The sequence below is a fragment of the Diceros bicornis genome, chromosome 32 (genome assembly GCF_020826845.1).
Source record: "Diceros bicornis minor isolate mBicDic1 chromosome 32, mDicBic1.mat.cur, whole genome shotgun sequence".
In the NCBI taxonomy this organism is placed as follows: Eukaryota; Metazoa; Chordata; class Mammalia; order Perissodactyla; family Rhinocerotidae; genus Diceros; species Diceros bicornis.
In genome coordinates this window covers 20,822,810-20,846,309 of record NC_080771.1, presented here as the reverse complement: position 1 = coordinate 20,846,309, position 23,500 = coordinate 20,822,810, and the positions used below count along the sequence as shown (strand labels likewise).

General features: G+C 46.6%; 3 protein-coding genes across 4 annotated transcripts; 2 read left to right on the top strand and 1 right to left on the bottom strand.

Moving 5' to 3' along the window:
- The first annotated feature begins 89 nt into the window (after nucleotides 1-89).
- TMED6 (transmembrane p24 trafficking protein 6) lies at nucleotides 90-8,211 on the top strand. The gene is made up of 4 exons (XM_058528144.1): nucleotides 90-2,531; nucleotides 4,188-4,314; nucleotides 5,644-5,792; nucleotides 7,510-8,211. The coding sequence occupies exons 1-4, from the start codon at nucleotides 2,319-2,321 to the stop codon at nucleotides 7,741-7,743; spliced, it is 723 nt and encodes a 240-aa protein (XP_058384127.1). The 5' UTR covers nucleotides 90-2,318; the 3' UTR covers nucleotides 7,744-8,211.
- Nucleotides 8,212-8,256: 45 nt separating this feature from the next.
- On the bottom strand, nucleotides 8,257-11,321 carry NIP7 (nucleolar pre-rRNA processing protein NIP7). The gene is made up of 5 exons (XM_058528143.1): nucleotides 11,029-11,321; nucleotides 10,821-10,907; nucleotides 10,590-10,728; nucleotides 9,909-10,049; nucleotides 8,257-9,700 (listed from the first exon to the last, which is right to left on the bottom strand). The coding sequence occupies exons 1-5, from the start codon at nucleotides 11,082-11,084 to the stop codon at nucleotides 9,581-9,583; spliced, it is 543 nt and encodes a 180-aa protein (XP_058384126.1). The 5' UTR covers nucleotides 11,085-11,321; the 3' UTR covers nucleotides 8,257-9,580.
- A 24-nt stretch (nucleotides 11,322-11,345) lies between these two features.
- On the top strand, nucleotides 11,346-21,703 carry COG8 (component of oligomeric golgi complex 8). 2 transcript variants are annotated; one of them, XM_058528135.1, is made up of 6 exons: nucleotides 11,346-11,756; nucleotides 12,988-13,195; nucleotides 14,609-15,436; nucleotides 17,947-18,115; nucleotides 18,897-19,073; nucleotides 21,030-21,703. In XM_058528135.1, exons 1-6 carry the CDS (start codon nucleotides 11,362-11,364, stop codon nucleotides 21,185-21,187), a joined length of 1,935 nt encoding a protein of 644 aa, XP_058384118.1. In that variant the 5' UTR covers nucleotides 11,346-11,361; the 3' UTR covers nucleotides 21,188-21,703. The 2 variants fall into 2 exon arrangements, with proteins under 2 accessions (XP_058384118.1, XP_058384117.1); XM_058528134.1 differs by lacking the exon at nucleotides 21,030-21,703 and having other exon boundaries at nucleotides 18,897-19,397.
- Nucleotides 21,704-23,500: the final 1,797 nt, after the last annotated feature.

The following is a 23,500-nucleotide window of genomic DNA, read 5'->3' as shown; positions in this document are numbered from 1 at the left end:
CCATGCCAATGCTCCTGTTTTTTTTTTGCTGAGGAAGACCGGCTCTGAGCTAACATCTATTGCCAATCCTCCTCCTTTTTTTCCCCAAAGCCCCAGTAGATAGTTGTATGTCATAGTTGCACATCCTTCTAGTTGCTGTATGTGGGACGCGGCCTCAACACGGCTGGAGAAGCGGTGCATTGGTGCGCGCCCAGGATCCGAACCCAGGCCACCAGTAGCGGTGCGCGCGCACCTAACCACTAAGCCATGGGGCCGGCCCAGAAATGGTAAAGTTTTAAAATTCATCCTGTAGTTATAACTTGGAAACTTTGTACAGCTTTATTACCTATTAACTATGTGTTTTGGGCTTTGGTACTACTGTTTTTCTATCAATTAACCCGAAATGAAACTACAGTGAGAAGGTGAGAACTTGATCTCCTCTCCATCCAGCCACCTCCTCTTGATCTGGCTGCAGCTAGTTGTGGTCTCCCTCTGAATCAGATTAGGATCCAGAAACTTTTCTCCCCTCAACTCTCATATCATTAGATGGTGATCTCTAGGTAGAAGAGGGACACTGTGATGCATTTAGAGAAGTAAAATATCCTAATCAGTGTTTCTCAAATTTGAGAAACCCATAGGACCATTAACATTTTTTAAGATAACTTCAGTGTTATTTTTATTGTAGTGTTACTGAAATGTGTACAAACAAAACTATGCCTACAGCTTCCATAGAACTATAAAATTTACCGTGAACTGATGACTGTTTTGCTGAGTCTAAGTCACTGCTAATGACATGAGTAGTGTTAGGACTGTGGCAGTGGTGGGACTCAGGTGGGCGTGCCTATGCCACTGTGTGCTGAGAAATGATCCCAGTCTCCTACCTTCACCACCTTCCCTTTAGTGAGACTGCTGCAGAGCCACTGTGCCTGCAGAGTGCTGTGATGTCACTTGGCCTTCGCTAGAACTGAACACAATTACAAAGTCTATTCTTTGGTTATTAGCTTGTGACAGTTAAAGTATTAACACTTGAAGTCAATGCAATGAATTCTGAAGCAATATTTGGCTAGAAGGTGCTAATGCTGTTTTGTTTTTTAAGATTATAGCTGAAATAAAAACATTTAGACACTGTCAGAACTCAGAGACTGAAAGAACACTGTCCTGGTGGATAAGTGTGTGTGGCCCACTCAGGGCCCCAGCTGTGCCAGCTGGACTTGTGGGATGGTGAGCTAGCCACTAGAATCCCTGAATGTCCATTTCCTCATCTCTAATGCAGTAGATAATGGTACCTCCCATGTAGGGCTGTTGTGAGAATAAAATAAGATGCAGGTAAATCTCTTAGCTCCGTGCCGGCCATGAAGTCAGTGGGTGTTCAATGAGCCCTCTTCCCCCGTGGGTGCTAAAGAAGTCATAGATACAAGAAAGATCAAGGGGCCAGCCCGGTGGTGTAGCAGTTAACTTCGCACGTTCCTCTTTGGCGGCCCAGGATTCGCCAGTTCAGATCCTGGGCGCGGACCTACTCACAGCTCATCAGGCCATGCTGAGGCAGTGTCCCACAAAGAAGAGCTACAACTCTACAACTATGATACACAACTATGTACTGGGGCTTTGGGGAGAAAAAAAGAAAAAGAGGAAGATTGACAACAGATGTTAGCACAGAGCCAATCATCTTCTTCAAAAAAAGATCAAGGGTTTGAACAATATAAGAGTCTTGAAGTGGGTTTCGAATAGCTTTAGATGAGTGTATCAGAAAAGTGGAAGGTAGCAGAACGGGGAGGGGATTAACAGTGGAAGGTTCTGACCACTGTCTCTTGCTCACTCTATTCATCCATTTGAAGTTGTGCACACACTTCTAGGCTGGGCTTTGCACTCTAAACTGTGCCGTGGGCAGGAAGTCCATTGAAACAGGTATTGCCCCATGTGTCTTATAAGAGCAATAGGTATCATCCAGCAATTTGATATAAGAAAAATCTCTGCAGCCAACCTGTCCATATATTCATACGGTTGTAAGTAAACTTACCCAGTATTCATCTCCAAGAAGCAAGAACTGAAAAATGACAGCCCAAAGGAAGGACGGAAATACCTCCTCTGAAGTAGATTCTATCTAGCACCCCTGAAGTAGGTTTGGTAAGCCATGGAGTTTTTGAAGTAAAAGCCAAAACTCTTTCTGTGAGCCAAACATGGCGGTATCATGCCAGTTCTATTATGGAATATCTCTGTGTGGCCCTGAAACTGGCCTGAGTGTGACTTGTGGAGTTAATGATTACCTTAGCAGTTGTCTAAACTCTTGGTTCCACTGGGCTACAGGCAGTTCACCTGCAGAGGAGTCTCCATAAAGCAGCATGTTTCCTTTGCTCTTTGGGGCTGGACTGGTGGTTCTGAACCTAGTGACCTCTGCTAGGAGCCAGAAGACAGAAACCCTTAGTGGCTCTGGGGACCAGCCACTCTTCCGTGAAGCAGATCGATGTGACTTTGCCATCATGATCCCTCCAGGAGGCACAGAATGCTTTTGGCAATTTGCCCACCAGACTGGATACTTCTATTTCAGTTATGAGGTGGGTACTTGGGCTCCTCTGGCCACACATGGGACTTGGGGGTATTTTTTTGTTTCCTTTTGTAAAGTGGATTAAGTCTTAGACGAACACAAGTTCTGGTTGTCTTTATTATGCTGTGATTCCCCACCTGTTAATGAAATGGACCTGCAGGTAGATGGAAACTCTCGATGGATGAATAGTCACTAAAACATATGGCTTGGCTTCTCAAACTGCGGGTACTGGAAGTGTGCTCAAAGCCACGGGACAAACAGTGTGCCTCTTCCAGGAGAGGTAATCATCACATTTACTCCAATTTGGAGGTAAAGGGGGAGAGAATACATTTTTACAATATTAAAACAATATGGCTATGGTACAAAGTCGAATGAAAAGTCACATGAACTTTGGAGACAGACCCAGAGATTTCAAAGAAAGACACTTCAGTTTATGGGGTTGAGGGAGCAACATTTACTCTGCCTTCAGGGGTAATTCCGGCAAACTGGAGAATCACTGCCTCAAGGTTTCTCTATTCGGTCAGACAGTCCTGTTTCTTTTAGGAAAGAAAATGTCTGCAAGGTGCCTGTTCACAGGCCAAGTACTTTCATCCATCCTGTCGTCTTACACCACAGTGCCCAAGGATGGTCTGATCAATAGTAAAGTTAGAGGCTCTTCATTTCCTTTGTTTATCTTAGAAACCTGTTAACTTTCTAATTTCTCTTTACATAGTAATAGACTATATTGATCTCACTCCACTCCACTGTAACTTAAAACTTATTTTAAATCAACTTATCAGGGCCGGCCCCATGGCTTAGCGGTTAAGTGTTCGCGCTCTGCTGCTGGCGGCCAGGGTTCGGATCCTGGGCGTGCACCGACACACCGCTTGTCAGGCTATGCTGTGGCGGCATCCCATATAAAGTGGAGGAGGATGGGCACGGATGTTTGCCCAGGGCCAGTCTTCCTCAGCAAAAAGAAATCTCTGAATTTATAATCGAACAGTAGCTACTAGTCAGCTCACTGTAGCCTGGGTTTATCAGGGCCCAGCTTGGGGACAAGTGCCTGGGTTTATCTGGAACACCGCCAGGGAAGTCAAAACCAAGTAAGTTCAGTTAAGAACTCTATAGCCAGAATCATACATACCAACCGATACACGCCGGCTGTGTGGTCTGAGACATGTCTTAACAGGGATGCTATTGGCATTTTGGGCAATTCTTTGTCCTGCAATACTTTTTTTTTTTTTCTGTGAGGAAGATCAGCCCTAAGCTAACATCCATGCCACTCCTCCTCTTTTTGCTGAGGAAGACTGGCCCTGGGCTAACATCCGTGCCCATCTTCCTCCACTTTATGTGGGACGCCACCACAGCGTGGCCTGACAAGCAGTGCGTCAGTGCGTGCCCGGGATCCAAACCCGGGCCGCCAGCAGCAGAGCGTGTGCACTTAACCGCTGCGCCACAGGGCCGGCCCCTGCAATACTGTTTCTAACATGGCAGGATGTTCAGCATTGCTGTCCCTCCTCAGCCCCCAACACCATCACTCAATCTAAATTCCCAGAGGATGTTGGGCAGTGCCATCCCTGATTGAGAACCACTGTGCTTACGATCACGGAATGTCAACCTTAGCACTTAGCCAGCTTCTTGGTGATGTAGCAGGGACTTTTCTCCCTCTTGAAATGTGTCTTGGCAGGTTCAGCGGACAGTGGGAATGTCACATTACCGGCATGTTGCTGCCACTGCACATACCCCACAGGGTTTCCTCATAGATACCTCTCAGGATGTTCGGGGCCAGATTAACTTCTCTACCCAAGAGACAGGTCTGTTTTCATCACCACAGCTATTATAATAATAATAATTTTCTTTGAAATTGGGGAAATAATGAAGTACTGAAATTAAGTATCTGAGATTTAAAAGCCCTAGCTTTTTCACATAGGGATGGTGAAATAGTAAGAAAAAGATTTAGCTTTCAACACCAAAAACCAGTTTTCCTGTAGACTGCCGATGGCCAAGAACATTAAGTGGCAGTCCACTGGCAGTTTGGGGCAGAGTCTCCAGGTGACTAATTATTGTAATTCCAGGATCTAGAAGCTCAATTTTATCTCATCATCTCAACTGACCAGATTATAGGAAAGTGACCAAAACAGACCCATTTATGATACAGAATTCCAATTAATAAATTTATTATGGGACAGTATTTCTTTCCAGTCATCAGAATACTTGAGCCAGTTACCAAAAAGCAGACTCAGAACAAAAGGAAATGCAGGGCCATGAAACATATTCACACTCCACAACAAAGCACTTCTCCAGTCACCAGAAAATTCCTACAGCCAGATTGAGCCTATCCCCATTCTGGACAGCACCAGTCAGTTTTAATGGCTCTCTCTTCTAGCCAGGTGTATGAAAAAAGACAGTGTTTCTCAACAGAGGCATAAGACAATGCCCCTTTGTATAGCAGAGGATATTCAGCATTATAGGGTATTTAGCATCTTTGGCCCTTACATGCCAGTAGTGCCTTCCAGTCACTTCAACAAATAACACTGCCACACCTTTCGAATCCCACTCCCTGCCACACACAAAGGGAGGCGACCCCAGTTGAGAACCAGCACCAGTCCATGCCCCAAACTATCAGACCCTGTATAGACCACCTTGCAGGAAGTTACTCCAGCGGGATAGCTTCTTTTATTCACAACGCATCAATTCTTTCCCTAGTTTCAAGTTCAGATGGTATCCCCCAGCTCTAACGGTGTACAAGCAGCAGGCAAACACCATGCTCTTAATTTCAACTCAACTTGTTGAGCAGAAGGACCTTAATAAGGGAAGTGGGAACTATAGGTTGAAAAAGGGGGAAAAAACATTATTTTCTACCCAGGTTAGAACTAAAGTTACCAATATTTGGCAAAACATGATTATTATAAATAATATTAGGTAAGTTTCATGTAAGATCAGTGTCTTCCACATCAAAAATTGGATCTTTGTGCTTCCAAAGTAAAAAGGTGCTCGAGTAGCACATTTAACACTGGAGAACAGTTATCTCCAGGGAAATTTAGAGGGCGGGAGGTTGGGAGGGAAATTTAGAGGGTGGGAGGGCGGGAGATCAACAAACGGTGGGAGACCAAGACTTGGTAATGATCTAGAGATTCCTACAGGTTTTTATCAGCTTTGTCTAAAAAATCAGCAAAATCGCTTTGGTTCTGTGCAAGTGTACCTCAGTTTTGGAGTCTTCTATGAGGACCCTGAGATGGACCACAAACAGAAGGAAAGAAAACAACTGAATGATACTCTGGATGCAATTGAGGTAATTGTTTTGTGGGAGAGAAACATTCGTGGAAACTTTGAGGAAAGATTAAAACTATAGGAGTAATATCATTTGAGCGGGGACTCATTTAGGTAGAAACCAACCAGACAATGGGATTTGAAGCCTTTAATTTTTATGACTCGAAGCTCTTGAAATTCCTCACTTGTTTTATACAAAGGGGTTGGCAAACTATGGCTCACAGGCCAAATGTGGCCCACTGTTTTTTTTTTAATTGAGATACAATTCACCATTTTAAAGTGTATGATTCAGTGGTTTTTAGTATATTCCCAAGGTCCTGCAATCATCACCAGCATCTAATTCCAGAAGTTTCACCACCCCAAAAAGAAACTCCATACCCATTAGTCACTCTCCGTTCCCCATGCCCCCAGCCCTGGGCACTCACTCACTTATCTATTTTCTGTCTCTATAAATTTGCCTAAATTTGCCTATTGTGTACATGTCATATGAGTAGAATCATACAATGTGGCCTTTTGTGTCTGGCTTCTTTCATTTAGCATGTTTTCAGGGTTCATCCATGTTGTAGCATGGATTAGTACTTCATTGCTTTTTATGGATGAATAATACTCTATTGTATAGACATACCATATTTTGTTTACCCATTCATCAACTGACAGACATTTGGGTTATTTCCACTTTTTGGCTATCATGAATAATGCTGTTATGAACATCTGCATACAAGTTTTTTGTGTGAACATCTTTTCATCTCTGTGTATATGGAAGTGGTATATTATGCTGGGTCATAGGGTAACTGTTTAACTTTGTGAGGAACTGCTGTTTTCCAGAGGCTAAACCATTTTACACTCCCATCAGCAGTGTATGAGGGTTGCAATTTCTCCACATCCTTGCCAACATGTTATTCTCATTTTTATTATAGCCATCCTAGTGTGTGTGAAGTAATGTCTTGTGGTTTTGAGTTCTCTCTCTCTAATGACTAGATATTGAGCATCTTTTCATGTGCTTTTGGCAACTTGTATATCTTTTTTGGAGAAATGTCTATTCAAATCCTTTGCCCATTTTAAAATTGGGTTATTTGTCTTTTTATTGTTGAGTTGTAAGTTTTTTATATATTCTGGTTATAAGTCCCTTACCAGATTTACAATTTGCCGTATTTTCTCCCATTCTGTGGGACGACTTTTCACTTTCTTGATAAGTGTCCTTGACACAAAAAAACCCACTGCCTATGTCTGTAAATGAAGTTTTACTGGAACATAGCCATACTCATTTGACAATTACAACTTATCTAAGGCTGCTTTTGTGCCACAATGGCACAGTTCAGTGGTTTCAACAGAGACTGTATGGCCTGCAAAACCTAAAATATTTACTATCTGGCCCTTTAATAAAAAGTTTGTAGTCCCTTATCTTCTACCATATACAAAGAGCAAAAGACGTCACCCAGGAGGGTAATATGTGCTGAGTACATGTCTAAATCTAGAGATATTCCAGAAGAGCTCTCTAGTTGCAGTACTGGTTTTTCATTATAAAAATTATTTTTACTTAAAGTCCAGGCCATTTTTTCTTATACAACAAAACTAACCTATAGCAATAACTATAATGGCCAACTTATTACATATCATAAAGTCATACGAATAAGTTACTCAACTTCCAGATAACTTAGGTTAGTGCTGGTGAGCACCCAGGTGAGGTCAGACGGGGGGTAGGGAGGACCCCTTTCTTTAGTTCGTTCTCTGTCCTACAGGAGAGTACACAAAAGCTGCAGAACAATATCTTTCACATGTGGCGATACTACAACTTTGCCCGCATGAGGAAAACAGCTGACTTTTTCCTTCTCCAATCAAACTATAACTATGTGAACTGGTGGTCGACAGCCCAGAGCCTTGTTATTGTTCTTTCTGGGATCCTTCAGCTGTATTTCTTGAAGCGTCTCTTCAACGTCCCAACAACTACAGATACAAAAAAGCCAAGATGCTAAGCTAAAACGACTATAGCGCCCTGGCTCTCCTTCTGGGGCAGAAGCTTTGTCAAAGCTTTGGTCAAATCACCTTTGTAAAGTTATTGTAAAAAATCAATTTCTCTTGTTAGAAAGTTTTAGTCTATTGCTTTCATCTATGCAGGCAAAATGGCAATAAAGTAATAAAAATGTATAAGTTTTGACATTGGCTATTTCTAAAGTATGCACTAAATGTTACCATTAAAATACTGCTCATCATATAGCAGTTCCTTAACCTTCACTAAGTCTATTTAGAGGTTAACAGAGAACCTTGGAAGGGAGAGGAGTTGAAAAAAACGGGACAAAAACATAAAACCTGGTTTTCTACATTGCATACAAAAACAGGAGTTGGTAGACTGCTTTTTCATAGTTGAAAAATGTTTTATTTTTAGAAATGTCACCTTTGGAATTTAAAACAAGCAGTATATTCGTTAAAGAAATTGTTTTACAATACAGGTAGTTTTAAAAAATTTGAAATGTTTTTCATTTTTTAAAAATATTGTAATAATTCTAAAAATAATTTTGGGAGGTATGGGGAAGGATGGAGGAGTTGAATTATTTCAGGGTCTCTGACTGGTGCTTTTTGTCCAGTCGGGTAGGTAAAGGTTCATAAGAGAAATTATGTTTTAGGAAATCAAGGTGATGAAAATAACATTCAGCCTGGGATCACACCACGCAAGAAAAAAGAAAAGATCAAGGAGAAAAAAAAAAAGCTTGTAAAAATCAAGATAATATAATCAAACTATACTCATTAGATCCTACTCTTAGTAACAGAAATAGTATATGCAATATAAAAATAACTCTTACCATTTATTCAACACCTATCTTTTATCAGGCACTGTGCTAAGCGCTTTACAATCATGATTTCTGATTCTAAAAACCATTCTTAGGTGGATAATTAATGTCGTTTTTTGAAACAGAAAAAGAAAATAAAGCTTATTAAAGTTTAACGACTCGGGGCCCGCCCGGTGGCTTAGCAGTTAAGTGCACGCGCTCCGCTACTGACGGCCCAGGTTCGGATCCCGGGCACGCACCGACGCACCACTTCTCCGGCCATGCTGAGGCCGCGTCCCACATACAGCAACTAGAAGGATGTGCAACTATGACATACAACTATCTACTGGGGCTTTGGGGGAAAAAAAAAGGAGGAGGATTGGCAATAGATGTTAGCTCAGAGCCGGTCTTCCTCAGCAAAAAAAAAAAAGAGGAGGATTAGCACGGGTGTTAGCTCAGGGGTGATCTCCCTCACACACACAAAAAAGTTTAACGACTCATCTAAGGCCATGGAGCTGGTAGGTATCAGAATTGGGGTTTGAATCCAAGTTTTTCTTTCACACCACACAGCACCTACCATACAGAAAATTAGGAGAGCAAACTGTTCTTATTATTTTATCCAAATTTCATTTGTATAATCACAGCCATGACCTACTATTCTATCTTTCATAGTACTAATAAATAATTAAGAAAATTCATGTGTTCCTATCATGTGTTTGGAAAACAGTGTTATCACAGATAACAATCAGCTATTCTTGTCCTCAGTTCCAACAATTCAGAACCTGTTACTCAAAACAAGAAGCCCTCTGATTCAAATATAAAACATAGTATTCTATTTAGTCACAAAGATCTGAAACCCCATTCTTGAGCCATTTCTGTGTGTAAGAATCCAGCCTGCAATGGTCCATAATAGAAGATTAAACTAAGAAGTCCCTGAAGCAGTCACAGTGTTGACAAAATTCAACATGATGGTGGAGCCTACACAGACACAGGAAACAAAGCTAGGCCCTTCCACACAGCCATAAGTCCTTGCGATGATTTCATTTTAAGTCAATGTCTCTTCATGCCGCACATATTCCCCAATGTCTGCTTGATGAAATACCACAATCGCCATGGGGTCTACTTTCCTGCAGTCTTGTGTAGACTTTGCTGCCACCCCAAAACCCTAAGATTCAAAAGAAGAGACACTGATTCACTCAAGTAATTCAATAAGCACGCACTGAGGGCTAGAAATAACAAGGATGAAAAAAATACAGTTCTTCAAAGAATTCAAAAGATGCTGAGAATTTAGTCTCTCAAGCACACAAACTGAAAATACACCCTTCTTGAAAAAAACATACTTGATTTTTGTAACAGCTACCATCTCTACTCACCAAAGGGATGTCTGCCATGGAGTACACCACCACTCCCTGGTACTGAGAAGTATTTTCAGTGATTCGGCCCAGTCCAGATTTCAACACATGGTTCCCATACAGGAAAGACTGCTCTGCTCCAGGCTTTATCCACACTTTATACTATAAGAAAAAGAATTAAACCCAAGAGACATAAAAATGTCTACCAGCCAACAGTTACATCCCTGCAGGTAAGCTAGCTGCTGGATCTGTGAATAATTTGTTCAAAGAATTTTAAGGAAATGAGACAAAGATGTATGTTTCCCTCAAACTGTTCACCCCCTGAACAGAACTGCCAGGAGGTTCTTTGCTCAACTCTACAAGGAACTTCTCCCTTGGACAGTTGAACAGCTCTTCTTCTAGACCCCACTATGCTGCTCATCACAGCCACCTATTCGCTTTTCGATCTTCAGCTGGGTCTGCATAGACTTTTCTCCTTTGCTGGAGATAACTAAAACTACACTGCCACATAGCACTCCTACCCCTGGGCCCTAATCACGCCCAAGCAGCAAGACCTACAAACATCTCCATGTGCTGGCACTGACCCCAAGCACTGTCGGGGACTCCCTGTCAGAGAAGCTGCCCAATTATCTGCGTTCTGATGCGGGCCGCATCCTTGACTTCCTCCATCCCCAGTGGCAGAATAGAAACCACCCCACAAACCTTGGCATAAGGTGCAAGATAATCCAGAGCTGTGATGTGCAATCGGAACTTGTGGGTCTTAGTGAATTTTCCAAAGCAGGTCCCCAGCGACACCAGCTTGTCACCGGAGATATTAGCGGCCAATTTCATGATCTTCTCGCTAAAGGAGTAAGAAAGAAAGTGTCAGATGAGTGACGCTGGTGGGACCCAGGCCCCTACCCGGGTCCATGCTGCCCACCGCCCCCGCCTCACCTCACGTAGTACACCCGGTCGTTGTGCAGCCTGAAACAGTAGGTGCCGTCGGGCCGGTCGACCAGCAGCTGAAGATTCTCCCCGATGCTGAGAGCAAAAGGAGGACTGGAGGCCGCGCCCGAACAGTCTCGTCCCGGCACCGCGCCCCTACTCCCCCCACGCCCCTCCCGGCCACACACACACTCCCTCTTCCACCCCGCGCACTCACTATTTTGCTATCTTCTCAAACATTACGCGGGTCTCCTCTTCAGTCAAAGGCCGCATTTTCCTTCTGGGTTGGAACACAGGATCCTCGTGCCTCAGTCGCCGGAAACGGAAGTCAGCCGCCAGCCGCTCCCTGGCAACCCCAAAGCCTACCTCTCTAGCTGCTTTTCAGTTGTTCCCCATGCTAGCGCCCCGTAGTCTGGAGGACCGTCGGGTTAAGACAGGCGGCCACATGAGACACCATAGAGACCGGAAGTATGCCCCGCTGCTTCCGGTCCTAGATTTGGAGCCGGCGCCCTCGCTGGGCCGGAGAGGAAGTGACGGTGCTGCCGGGAAGATGGCGGCGATGGCGACAATCCCTTCTTCCACTACGGCCTTGGCCACGACGACGGCCACCGCAGCAGCTCTCGGGGAGGTGGAGGATGAAGGACTCCTGGCGTCGCTGTTCCGGGACCGCTTCCCGGAGGCCCAGTGGCGGGAGCGGCCCGATGTGGGCCGCTACCTCCGGGAGTTGAGCGGCTCGGGGCTGGAGCGGCTGCGGCGCGAGCCCGAGCGCCTGGCGGAGGAGCGGGCGCAGCTACTGCAGCAGACGCGCGACTTGGCCTTTGCCAACTACAAGACCTTCATCCGCGGCGCCGAGTGCACCGAGCGCATCCACTGCCTCTTTGGCGACGTGGAGGCGTCGCTCGGCCGTCTGCTCGACCGCTTGCCCAGCTTCCAGCAGAGCTGCAGGTGCGGCGGGCGCGGCGCTAAAGGGGCTTTTAACAACTGTTAATAGCTGACATTTATGATGATAGAAATAGCTGACACTTACATAGCGCTTACTACTTGCCAGGCGCTCCTCTGAGCCTGTTATTAATCCATTTAAACTTCACAACAGCCTTCCAGGTAGGTACTGTTATTCCCATTTTATGTATGAGGAAGTTAAGACAGAGAGGTTAGTGACTGTCCAAGGGCACAGCTAGTAAGTTCCGAAGTCAGAACTGGAACCCAGCAGCACGTCCCTCCCCCACAGGGCTGTTGTAAGCACTAAACAAGGAGAATCCATGCAAAGCACTTATCCTTGGCTCTGACATAGTTAACACTCTACAATTGTCAGCTTAATATATATGCATGTGTATGTAAATATATACACACACACCAGCTTCGACCAGAGGTCATCTGCTCCAAAACTTCCATTGATAGAAAGCTGTCAAGGAAATCCTCCCATTTGGGGGCAGCAAAAATTATCAAAAAAATCCCTCCTTTTTGATCCATATTCTGCTTCCCTAGATCCTCAGTCCATTATCCCTAATTCTGCCTTCCAGCCTTTCATGATAAAAGTTTGTTTTCTTTTAAGTCTTTGGATATTTGACAATGGCTTTGTACCTTTCCACTCCCCCAGAATAGATAGGGGACTTAATAAAGCAGGTCTTTGCAATTACGGAGAACAAATGGAGCCTGTGGTGGCAACTGAGGTTGAATCAACAGCATAGGAGAAGATTAAGAGGCTGAGGGAACTTGGGGGTAAGGTTGTAGCTTCTAGGCTAGTTAGTGCATTATTATGAAAATATAAGAACAGCTATTATTAAAGGAACGTTTATTCTGTGTCACGTTCTGTAGTGAATGCTTAAATATCATCTCATTTAATCCTCACATCCTTATGAGGTGGGTCCTACTACTATTTTACCAATGAGGAAACAGTTCATAGAGCCTAAGTACCTTGCCACAGCTAGTTAAGTGGCAGATCTGGGTTCAGATCTTTTTATCATTTATTAGTTGTGTGATCTTGGACAAGTTGCTTAACCTCTCTGAGATTACAGTTTCCTCAAGAGTAATAGTACTTGCCTCATAAGTTTGTTGTGAAGATTAAATCAGATAAACCATCCAGCCCAGTGCCCAGTTAATATTAAATGCTTGGTAATTGTAGCTGAGGTTTGGGTGCAGAGCGGTGAGCAACCAACGTTCTCCTGATTGTTACTAGGAACTTTGTGAAAGAGGCTGAGGAGATCAGCTCCAGTCGACGGATGAACACCTTGACTCTAAACCGGCACACAGAAATCTTGGAAATCCTCGAGATTCCTCAGCTCATGGACACCTGTGTTCGGAACAGCTATTATGAAGAGGCCCTGGAGCTTGCAGCCTACGTACGCCGACTGGAAAGGAAATACTCCTCCATCCCTGTTATTCAGGTAGCCAGCTCACCCGGAGATGACTCAAACTGATATTCTTGTAATCAGTAAGTCTGTGGTCATCACTGAACCTTTAGGCAGAAACCTTAGGGCAACACCCTGCATGTTTCACATCAGTTTCTGCCAGCAAGGCAGGCTTGAACATAAAACATACATTCATTCATTCATTGAACTGATAAATATTAATCATGTGCCAGGCACTGATGTAGGTGCTGAGGATACAGTGTGAACAAAGCAGACAGGGCCCTGGCTCTCATGAATGTAACCTGAGAATTGGCAAATAAATGAATAAATAATATGATCCTTTCAGATAGTGATAAGTGTCTAAAGAAAATAAAACCAGGGAATGGAATAGAAGGAGACTAGGGTGGGTTACTCTAGGTAGAGTGGTCAGGAAAGACTCTTCTGGAGAGAGAACATTTATGCTGAGACCCAGATGACGAGAAGGAGCCAGCCACACAAAGGTGTGGGGAGAGAGCAAACCAGAAAGTGGAAAGAATAAGTACAGAGGGCTGAAGAGGGAAGAAATTGGAATGTTTAAGAAATACAGGGCCGGCCCCGTGGCTTAGCAGTTAAGTGCGCACGCTCCGCTACTTGGCGGCCCGGGTTCGGATCCCAGGCGTGCACCAATGCACCACTTCTCTGGCCATGCTGAGGCCACGTCCCACATACAGCAACTAGAAGGATGTGCAGCTATGACATACAACTATCTACTAGGGCTTTGGAGGGAAAAAAAAAAAAAGGAGGATTGGCAGTGGATGTTAGCTCAGAGCTGGTTTTCCTCAGCAAAAAGAGGAGGATTAGCATGAATGTTAGCTCAGGGCTGATCTTCCTCACAAAAAAATAAAAAAGAAAAAAATAAAAAAGAAATACAAAGACAGGGGCCGGCCCCGTGGCATAGCAGTTAAGTGCATGCACTCCGCTGCTGGCGGCCCGGGTTCGGATCCCAGGCGCACACCAGTGCAGTGCTTGTCAGGCCATGCTGTGGCAGCATCCCACGTAAAGTGGAGGAAGATGGGCACAGATGTTAGCTTAGGGCCAGTCTTCCTCAGCAAAAAGAGGAGGATTGGCATGGATGTTAGCTCAGGGCTGATCTTCCTCAGAAAAAAAGAAAAAAATACAAAGACAGCCAGTGTGACTGGATTGCAGCCAGCAAGGGGAGAGCAGTAGGAAGCAGGTGAGGCAGGAGAACCAGGCAAGGCCTGTAGGCCCCAGTGAGTAGTTTCATCTGGCTATGGTGAACCAGATCTTTGCTGGTGAACCTATATGCATCAGCTTTAGAAAATCTACTTTGTATGTTAGGAAAGCAGTGGGAATGTTGGTCTGCAACATTCAGGGTTAGTGGAATGGGTTCCAGGGAGTGCCTTTCCCTGTGTGTGTGTGTGTAATGTGACTCACCCCCTGTATTGTCAGGGCATTGTGAATGAAGTGCGCCAGTCCATGCAGCTGATGTTGAGCCAGCTGATCCAGCAACTGAGGACCAACATCCAGCTCCCTGCCTGCCTCCGTGTCATTGGCTTCCTGCGGCGCATGGATGTCTTCACTGAGGCTGAGTTGAGGGTGAAGTTTCTTCAGGCCCGAGATGCTTGGCTCCGTTCCATCCTGACTGCCATCCCCAATGAAGATCCCTATTTCCACATCACAAAAACCATCGAGGCCTGCCGTGTCCATCTGTTCGATATCATCACCCAGTACCGTGCCATCTTCTCAGATGAGGACCCACTGCTGCCCCCTGCCATGGGTGAGCACACTGTGAATGAGAGTGCCATCTTCCATGGCTGGGTGCTGCAGAAAGTCTCACAATTCCTGCAGGTGCTGGAAACCGACCTTCACCGGGGGATAGGCGGCCGCCTAGACTCTCTGCTGGGCCAGTGCATGTACTTTGGGCTGTCCTTCAGCCGGGTGGGGGCTGATTTCCGGGGCCAGTTGGCTCCAGTTTTCCAGCGGGTGGCCATCAGCACTTTCCAGAAAGCAATTCAGGAAGCAGTGGAGAAATTCCAGGATGAAATGAACTCCTACACCCTCATCTCGGCTCCAGCCATCCTGGGCAGCAGTAACCTGCCTGCTGCTGTGCCAGTCACTCAGCCAGGGACCCTGCAGCCGCCCATGGTGCTCTTAGATTTCCCACCCCTTGCCTGTTTCCTCAACAACATTCTGGTCGCCTTCAACGATCTACGCCTTTGCTGCCCTGTCGCCCTGGCACAGGATGTGACTGGGGCCCTGGAGGATGCCCTTGCCAAGGTGAGCGCATGCTGTTGGCTCTCTACTGGTGCCTTCTTTGGTAACAGGCGGCCAGACTTTTGTAATAAACCAGTCCATGTGACAGTGGTGCCTCCTGACTTAAGAGAGGTTTACTGTGGACTTTTCTGGTTGAGAAGCTGTGGTTAGTCCTCCTTCAGGGGACCTAGAGCAATCCAGGAAGTGGCTCACCTGTAGTAACGATTCAGTAATATAGTAGTTTTCTATTGCTACATGACAGACTCGCTCAAACGTAGCAGCTTAAAACAACATAACGTTCATCATCTCCCAGTTTCTGTGGGTCAAGAGTCCAGGCACAGCATAACTGGGTCCTCTGCTCACAAGATTGCAATCAAAGTGTCAGCCGAACCGCGGTCTCACCTGAAGCTCGGGGTCCCCTCTTTTTTTTTTTTTTTTTTTTGCTGAGGAAGATTTGCCCTGAGCTAACATCTGTTGCCAATCTTCCTGTTTTTTTGCTTGAGGAAGATTAGCCCTGAGCTAACATCTGTGCCAGTTGTCCTCTATTTTGTATATGGGTCATCACCCATGCTGTGGTGGTGTAGGAGTGGTGTAGGTCCGTGCCTGGGATCCAAACCCTCGAACCCAGGCCAGCAAAGCAGAGTGCACCGAACTTAACCACTAGGCCATAGGGCCGGCCCCTCGAGGTCCCCTCTGTTTAAGCTCATTCACCTTGGCTGGTTTCTGTTCCTTGCAGTTGTAGGACTGAGGCCTTCAGTTCCTAGAGGCTGCCCCACTCCATAGGCAGTTCATAATGTGGCTTTTTGATTGTTAAGGGCCAACAGGAGACATCTCTCCATTCTGAGTCTCTTTTAGGGAAGTCCTCAACCCTCTTTTAAGAGGCTCATCTGATTAAGTCAGGCCCATCTAGGATAATCTCCCTTTTGATTAATTCAAAGTCAACTGATTAGAGACTTTAATTACATCTGCAAAATCCTTCACCTTTGCCATATTTTATCACTTAGAAACAAGCCACAAATTCTGCACTCAAGGGGAGGAGATTACACAAAGGAGTGGATAGCAGGGGGTGGGAATCACAAGAGCCATCTTGGAATTCTGCCTAACACAAGTAACGCTACTACTACTATCCTAGTATGGTGCACATTTTTTACACATTTATTTATTTATTTATTTTTTGTGAGGAAGATCAGCCCTGAGCTAACATCTGATGCCAATCCTCCTCTTTTTGCTGAGAAAGACTGCCCCCGAGCTAACATCCTTGCCCATCTTGCTCTACTTTATATGGGACGCTGCCACAGCATGGCTTGACAAGCAGTGCGTCAGTGCACGCCCGGGATCCGAACTGGCGAACCCCGGGCTGCCGCAGCGCAGTGTGCGCACTTAACCGCTTGCGCCACCATGCCGGCCCCTACACATTTAAATCTTTAGATAGGGGGATGCTTCTTAGAATTGATGACATAATCATCAGCCAAGCGGCTATTGTGATGTGGTTGTATAAAATCTTTCTGTTGATGTCTTCCTGTAAGAAAGGGCAAGAGGGCCGGCCCCGTGGCTTAGCGGTTAAGTGCGCGTGCTCCGCTGCTGGCGGCCCGGGGTTCGATCCGGGGCGCACACCGACACACCGCTTCTCCGGCCATGCTGAGGCAGCGTCCCACATACAGCAACTAGAAGGATGTGCAGCTATGACCTACAACTATCTGCTGGGGCTTTGGGGGAAAAAAATAAATAAATAAAAAATTTAAAAAAAAAATGAGCAAGAAAGCATGAGCACTGAAGCCTTTTAGAGTCAATTGAATTAAGATAATAGGAATCAGCTAATATTCATGTAGAACTCACTTTGTGCCAGGTAGCATTCATGATACTTTACATGCATTAACACTTGATCCTCACAACCCTATGAAGTAGGTCCTGTCATTGGCCCTACTTTATAGATGAAGAAACTGAGGTAGAGAGGGTACAGAGTGCTTAAATAATGACTTGGAAGTCAGAGAATGAGTAAGTGGCACAGCTGGGACTTGAACCCAGGATGTCTAGCACCAGAGTCTGTGTTCTTAACCCTGTCACTGTGACACCTGTCTGTAATGTCAGCTAGGCTGCTCTGTTATTTGTATATGGAACTTCTTTTCCAGCTGTTTTCTTTACAATTTTCTAGTGGTCCTAGATTCTTGTAACCTCAAAGGCCTTCCTCAGTAGAAACCTTTTATAGTTTTGCTTCATTTTCCTGGACCCAACATAGTTCTGGTCCATCTCCCATGGGAGTCAAGAACTGTGTATTCTGTGTGTAATTTCATGACGCTCTTCCACTGGAACTGGACGCTGCTCCAGTAATGAAACAAGCTGGGTCAGAAATACATCAGTGACGTGAGAGAATTGTGGAGATTGACCACAGTTCTGAATGTAAACAAGATGATATAATGTACTGTTTGGAACTACTTTCTTCATGAAAACTTGAGGGCTGCACATTTGTGCTTCGTTTCATGCACTGCTGATGGTGATAGACCACCCCAGTGATTGATGGTGTCCTTGTCTCTTAGGTAACCAAAATAATCCTGGCCTTCCATCGGGCCGAAGAGGCTGCCTTTAGCAGTGGGGAGCAAGAGCTTTTTGTCCAGTTCTGCACTGTCTTCCTGGAAGATCTTGTTCCTTATTTAAATCGCTGTCTACAAGTCCTTTTTCCACCAGCTCAGATAGCACAGACCTTAGGTAAGAGAAAGGAGGAGAAAAGATTTTTAAAACTACCTTACTGATATAATTCACATACTAAATAATTCACCCATTTGTAAAATTCAGTGTTTGTTATTAAATGTACAGAGGTGTGCACCATTAGCACCATCCAGTTTGAGAACATTTTCATCACCCCAAAAAGATCCCTCATGCCCATCTGTAGTCATTCCCCAATCCCACCCTTAGCTCCTGGCAACCACTAATCTTTCTGTTGGAATTGATTTGCCTTTTCTGGACATTCCAAATGGAATCATACAGTATATGTATATCTGGCTAAATGGAAGAAGCCAGTCACAAAAGAACCACATATTGTATGATTCTGTTTATATGAAATGTTCAGAGAAGGTGTTTTTAAAATATTTTTCCCAATTTGCCTTCATTCCCTGTACCCTCTATCTCTGTGCCTGTGAAGGGGGTGTGGGAGGCACAGCTTCTCAAAGGGCAGGGGCCAGTGCTCACACCAGCAGAGTGGCTGCTCTCGGCTTTCCCCCGGCGTCTCCCTTGGGCCTGTCACAGGGAAGCTGGTGCCCACGGAGGTTCTCTGGGGTCTTGCTCCATCTGCCCTACACTGTGCTGTTCCCAGTTACCTTCAAAGTCTCACTTTACCGTATAGCTTCCTGTCCCATATCACAAAGATGAATTTTATTGTGTTGAAATATGGTGGTTGTGTCTGAACTTCCTTTTTTTTTTTTTCTGTGACATCAATATTTAAATTTATTAAATGTTTTTTCCATTCCACTTTCCCTGCCATCTGGGTCAGGCGTTCCACCTGCTCAGCTCTCCAAGTATGGAAACCTCGGGCATGTGAACGTCAGCGTCGTCCAGGAGCCTCTCGCCTTCATCCTACCCAAGAGGGAGATGGTCTTTGGTCTAGACGAAAAGGAGCTAGTGCCTGAGCTCACAGCTCCAGCCCCAGAACTCCCCGCCGAGGAGCCGCGCCCCGAGCCTGTCACTCCGGCCTTCCCCGAGGGGGCACGAGAGGAGCTTGGGTCGGCGGAGCCGCTGCCGGCCGACGCGCCCACTGCGGGCACCTGACAGGCGTTCCCGCCCCAGAACCCGCGCGGTCCCCGGCCCTGGACGCCCGCGCTGGGAAGGAGCGCTGCCGCGGTGGTGGAGGCCTCCGAAAGCGCGAGTCCGCCCCAACGGAGAGGCTGCCGAGGCATTCATGAGAGGAGATGAACGGGGGAACCTCCGGGTCGCTCGGTAAATGGTTGATTAAACGATGATAAATGGAAGCCAATAATAAAGCTGGTTGACGTCACCGAGAGGCAGGCGGCGCAGTGTGGGCGGTGCTGGCGCTCCCGGAGGGTGCGCGGGAACTACGCTTCCCGGTGTCCCTAGCGGCGGAAGCCTCGGCTACCGGGGCCGGCGAGGGACGCGGGCGGCTCCGCTGGGGCGCGCCATGGGCCTGCTGGGGTCAGGGCTGCTGCTGGGGTCGCTGCAGAGGGGGGCGCGTCGCAGCGTGGGGCCGGCCCTGCTGTGGGGAGATCGGGCGGCGGGCGGCGGCGCCCGGGCCTGCAGCTCCACGCCGGCCCACGGCCTCGAGGGCCCGGCGCGCCGGCGCTCCTACTGGCGCTACGTGCGGCGTCTGGTGCAGGGAGCGCCCTTGCCGCCCTACTCTCGCGTGTGCCAGGTGGGGGACCCGGCGCTGCGGGCCCTGGCGGCCCCGGTAGAGCCGGCGCAGCTGGCGGGGCCTGAGCTGCAGCGGCTGGTGCAGCAGCTGGTGCAGGTGATGCGGCGCCAGCGCTGCGTGGGCCTGAGCGCGCCGCAGCTCGGGGTACCGCTGCAGGTACTGGCCCTGGAGTTCCCCGAAAAGCTCTTCCGCGCCTATGCGCCGCCCCTGCGCGAGGCCCGCCAGATGGAGCCCTTTCCCCTGCGCGTTTTCGTGAACCCCAGCCTGCGGGTGCTGGATAGCCGCCTGGTTACCTTCCCCGAGGGCTGCGAGAGCGTCGCCGGCTTCCTGGCCTACGTGCCCCGCTTCCAGGCCGTGCAGATCTCAGGTGCGGGGCGGCGGGGGCCCTGGGGCGGCTGGGTAAGCGCCTGCGTGTCTCGCCTGTGGAGGCGGCGGCCTCGGGTCCCACGAAACAGTTTCCGCAAGGTTCCAGTTAAGGTGTAGACACGTTGATGGTTGATCAGCGGAGCCTCCCGGCATGAACCAAGGGCAGGACTCAGGAGTGGAGGGGATTAAGGCCTGGCAGATTGGGATGGGGAAAGAGGCTCCTGTGAGAGCAGAGCCAGCTCAAGTGGGGCACATGGGTGGATGGCCCAGTCCCGCTTTTAGCTCTCACTCGGTCCTCTACTCTCTGCCCTCTCGCTCGCTTTGTGTCTCTGCCACACACACACACTCACTCTTCTGCTCTAATTAGATTTGTCATGGTGGAGTGGGAGAAGTGGGACCCAGGTTTGCCCAGCCCGGGATAATGAGGCAGCCATTCCCAGTCTGTCATACCACAGGGTGTTTTTCAGAATGTGGTTCTTTGCTGGGGTTGGGATGATTGTTCCTCTTGAGCAAGCCATTTGGTCCAAGAGGGTCAAGAAGTCAACGGTATCCCTTTATTTTATATTGTACCAAGCTGAAATACTTTTGTTAGGAATTAAGAGCAAACAGTAGTGCTTCAGAAGTGAGAGGAGTGTTCAGAAGGGAAGCACCTTGGGAAGATCATTTCTCATCCCAGCCCCATAGTGGCCCAGCAACCTAATTGTCAGAGTTGGGAACCAGGTTGAATACTTGGTAACGCACAGAGTTAAGGCATCATTTTGAGGAAGGATAGTGGCTGCTGTCAACATTCCTTTCTGATGCCTCCCGTAACTAGCCAGGGGCAGGGAAAGGATAGGGAGGTTGAGAATGATGCAGTTCAGCACGTCCTCACCCAGGCTGTCACTTCCTTTGCAGGCCTGGACCCTAGAGGAGAGCAGGTGGTGTGGCAGGCGAGTGGGTGGGCAGCCCGCATCATCCAGCACGAGATGGACCACTTGCAGGGCTGCCTGTTTATTGACAAAATGGACAGCAAGACATTTACAAACATCCACTGGATGGAGGTGAATGACTAAAGCTTTCCCGCTGCATTTGAAGATTCTGAAAACCAAGACAAAAACATTTCGGCTTGGAGCTGGGCACCTCTTACTTGGCATCAACTTTCTATTGGCTTGGCTGTGACAGAAAACAGTGGCCTGCCAAAGCATGCCAAACTGAGATCGAGGAAGGTGTTTAAAATGTTTGCCCTGAAATGAACTATGAACAAAATATTGCCTTCAACTTGAGAAGAAAAATAACTCTGCTAAAGGAGTGGACATTTCCCGGCTATTTTGTATGGAGATAAGTAGGGCAGATAACCACTCTCAGTAGACATGATTTCTTGAGACCTGTATAATCTATTCCCAAGGTCAAGATTTGATAATAACATGGTCCCAAAATATCAAAGCTGTGTTTAAAAATGCAGGTGAAGGCTATGGTTGACCACTTCACCAAGTTCTTATTTTTACAAAAGGCTTGTGTGTGTCTTACCTGCAGAGTCCTTCTTTGTTTTGGACACCAGTGTGCTTGTGAGAGTAAAACATAGGACAGAAGGGCCCCAGTTCTTGGAAGTGTTTAATGACAATATTAATGTAAATGAGCACCCACACATCTTAACAGGTTCAGATACCGTTTGGGTCTCCACCTTTTACCTTCCACCTTTAACAGAGCTGGGGAAGATTTTTCCGCTGAGATCTCTTGGGCAGCTGGTACTTCGCTCATTCTTTGGGAGGAGGCCATGGAGGAGGGCTAGGAGAGGGGTGATAGCTGAGAAGGAGCAATGAGCCTCTTCCTGTCACAGTTAGGACAGAAACAGAAAGCAGAACTTGTGCTTCCTGGTCACCACACTTATTTTGGAAAAATAAATTAACATCACACTGACCAATGTTTAGCCTTAAGTACTGTCAGAGCTTTGTCAAGAGGTGAGGCAACTCATTTCCTTAGATACTTGTCTTACCTCATTTTTATGTTGAGTTTTGCCATGCAGGTACTCTTACCAAACAAAATCCTCAAAATCCAAGTACTTAGTAATAAGAAGTCCAATAAGTTGTTTAGAGAAAACATGTTTTAAACAGCAGTTAGTTAAATGAACCTAGGAAAGACCCAATCTTCTCTATGGCTTTCTCTAAACAGGCCAAGTCTGGGAGCCTGTGAGGCCAAGCAAAAGTGAACCAGCTCTCTGTGCATTAAACTTTGGAGAGGAACAGGACCCAGCACTTCCCCCAGGTGAGGTTAGAGACTCAACCCTTGGGGAAGTCTCTAGAAAGGGCTCATTTATACTGAAAACATGGATCCTTATGAAAAATAGAATTCAAGGAGCCTCCTTTCCCTTGGACAATGTTCAGAAGCTCCTGCAGGGTGGCGTCAGAACGTTCTGCAGCTTCCTTACAGTGCTCTGAGGTTAACATTCCTTAGTAATGCCTTTGTAATACAGATCAGTAGCATGTGCCTGCAGCTTCTTGACTCAGGCCCAAGAGTAAATGATTTCTTAGAGTGGACCTGGGAGAAGGCCTGAGACTGTCTATCTTGCTGACAATATATGAGAATTACTGTTGTAACCAAATCCACATTGGAGGAAGGATTTGGTCAACTAGCTCAAGACACTACAGCCCAAAGGCAACAAAGCCTCACATGTCCAATAAAGAAAATTTCCCCATCTCAGGCAGATAGATCAGCCACAAAACCAAACACACAAATCAGCATCTCGAGCTAATGCAAGTTTTAGAAGTCAGCTTCCACAGTGAAATCAATGTAGGCAGAAGGTTTAGAACAGAAACCCCAGGTAGGGAAGAAGTGAATTTCAGAGTAAGCATTTAGGGGAGGAAATTCCTCTGCACGAATTAGTCACGTTTAACAGATGGTGAGGCCACAGTGTCAGTCTGAGGTTAGTTTCAGCCTCAGTAGTGAACAGGACATTCATTCACCCTATCACTGGTGGAGAGAGAGAAATGGAAAGGCAGGGCGTCTATGAAAGCTGTCACTAGAGCTATGAGGCTGAACCATAGCCCTAAAGTTTCTGTTAACCCTTGAGACTTGTCAAGGTGTTCAAGCAGAAATGAGGAAGGTTAAAAAAAAAAAAAAAAAAAAAAAGCAGGGACCTTCTGATTCAAGTAAAGTTACCTGGAGGTAGAAGTAAAAAACACAGCTAACTAAAATGAAGCAGTACAAGCAGGGGGCAGGTGTTAGTCCAGCATTTACAGATGGTAATTGGCTGAGGGCGCATAACTAACCAAGAACTCTGGGAACTCCTGAGCGAGTGACAAAGATCCCAGCCATAGTTGCTGCATAAGTGTCATCTGGAGGTCAGGCCCACTGATGCTCTAGACGACAAGAGGAGGGCTAATCCACCA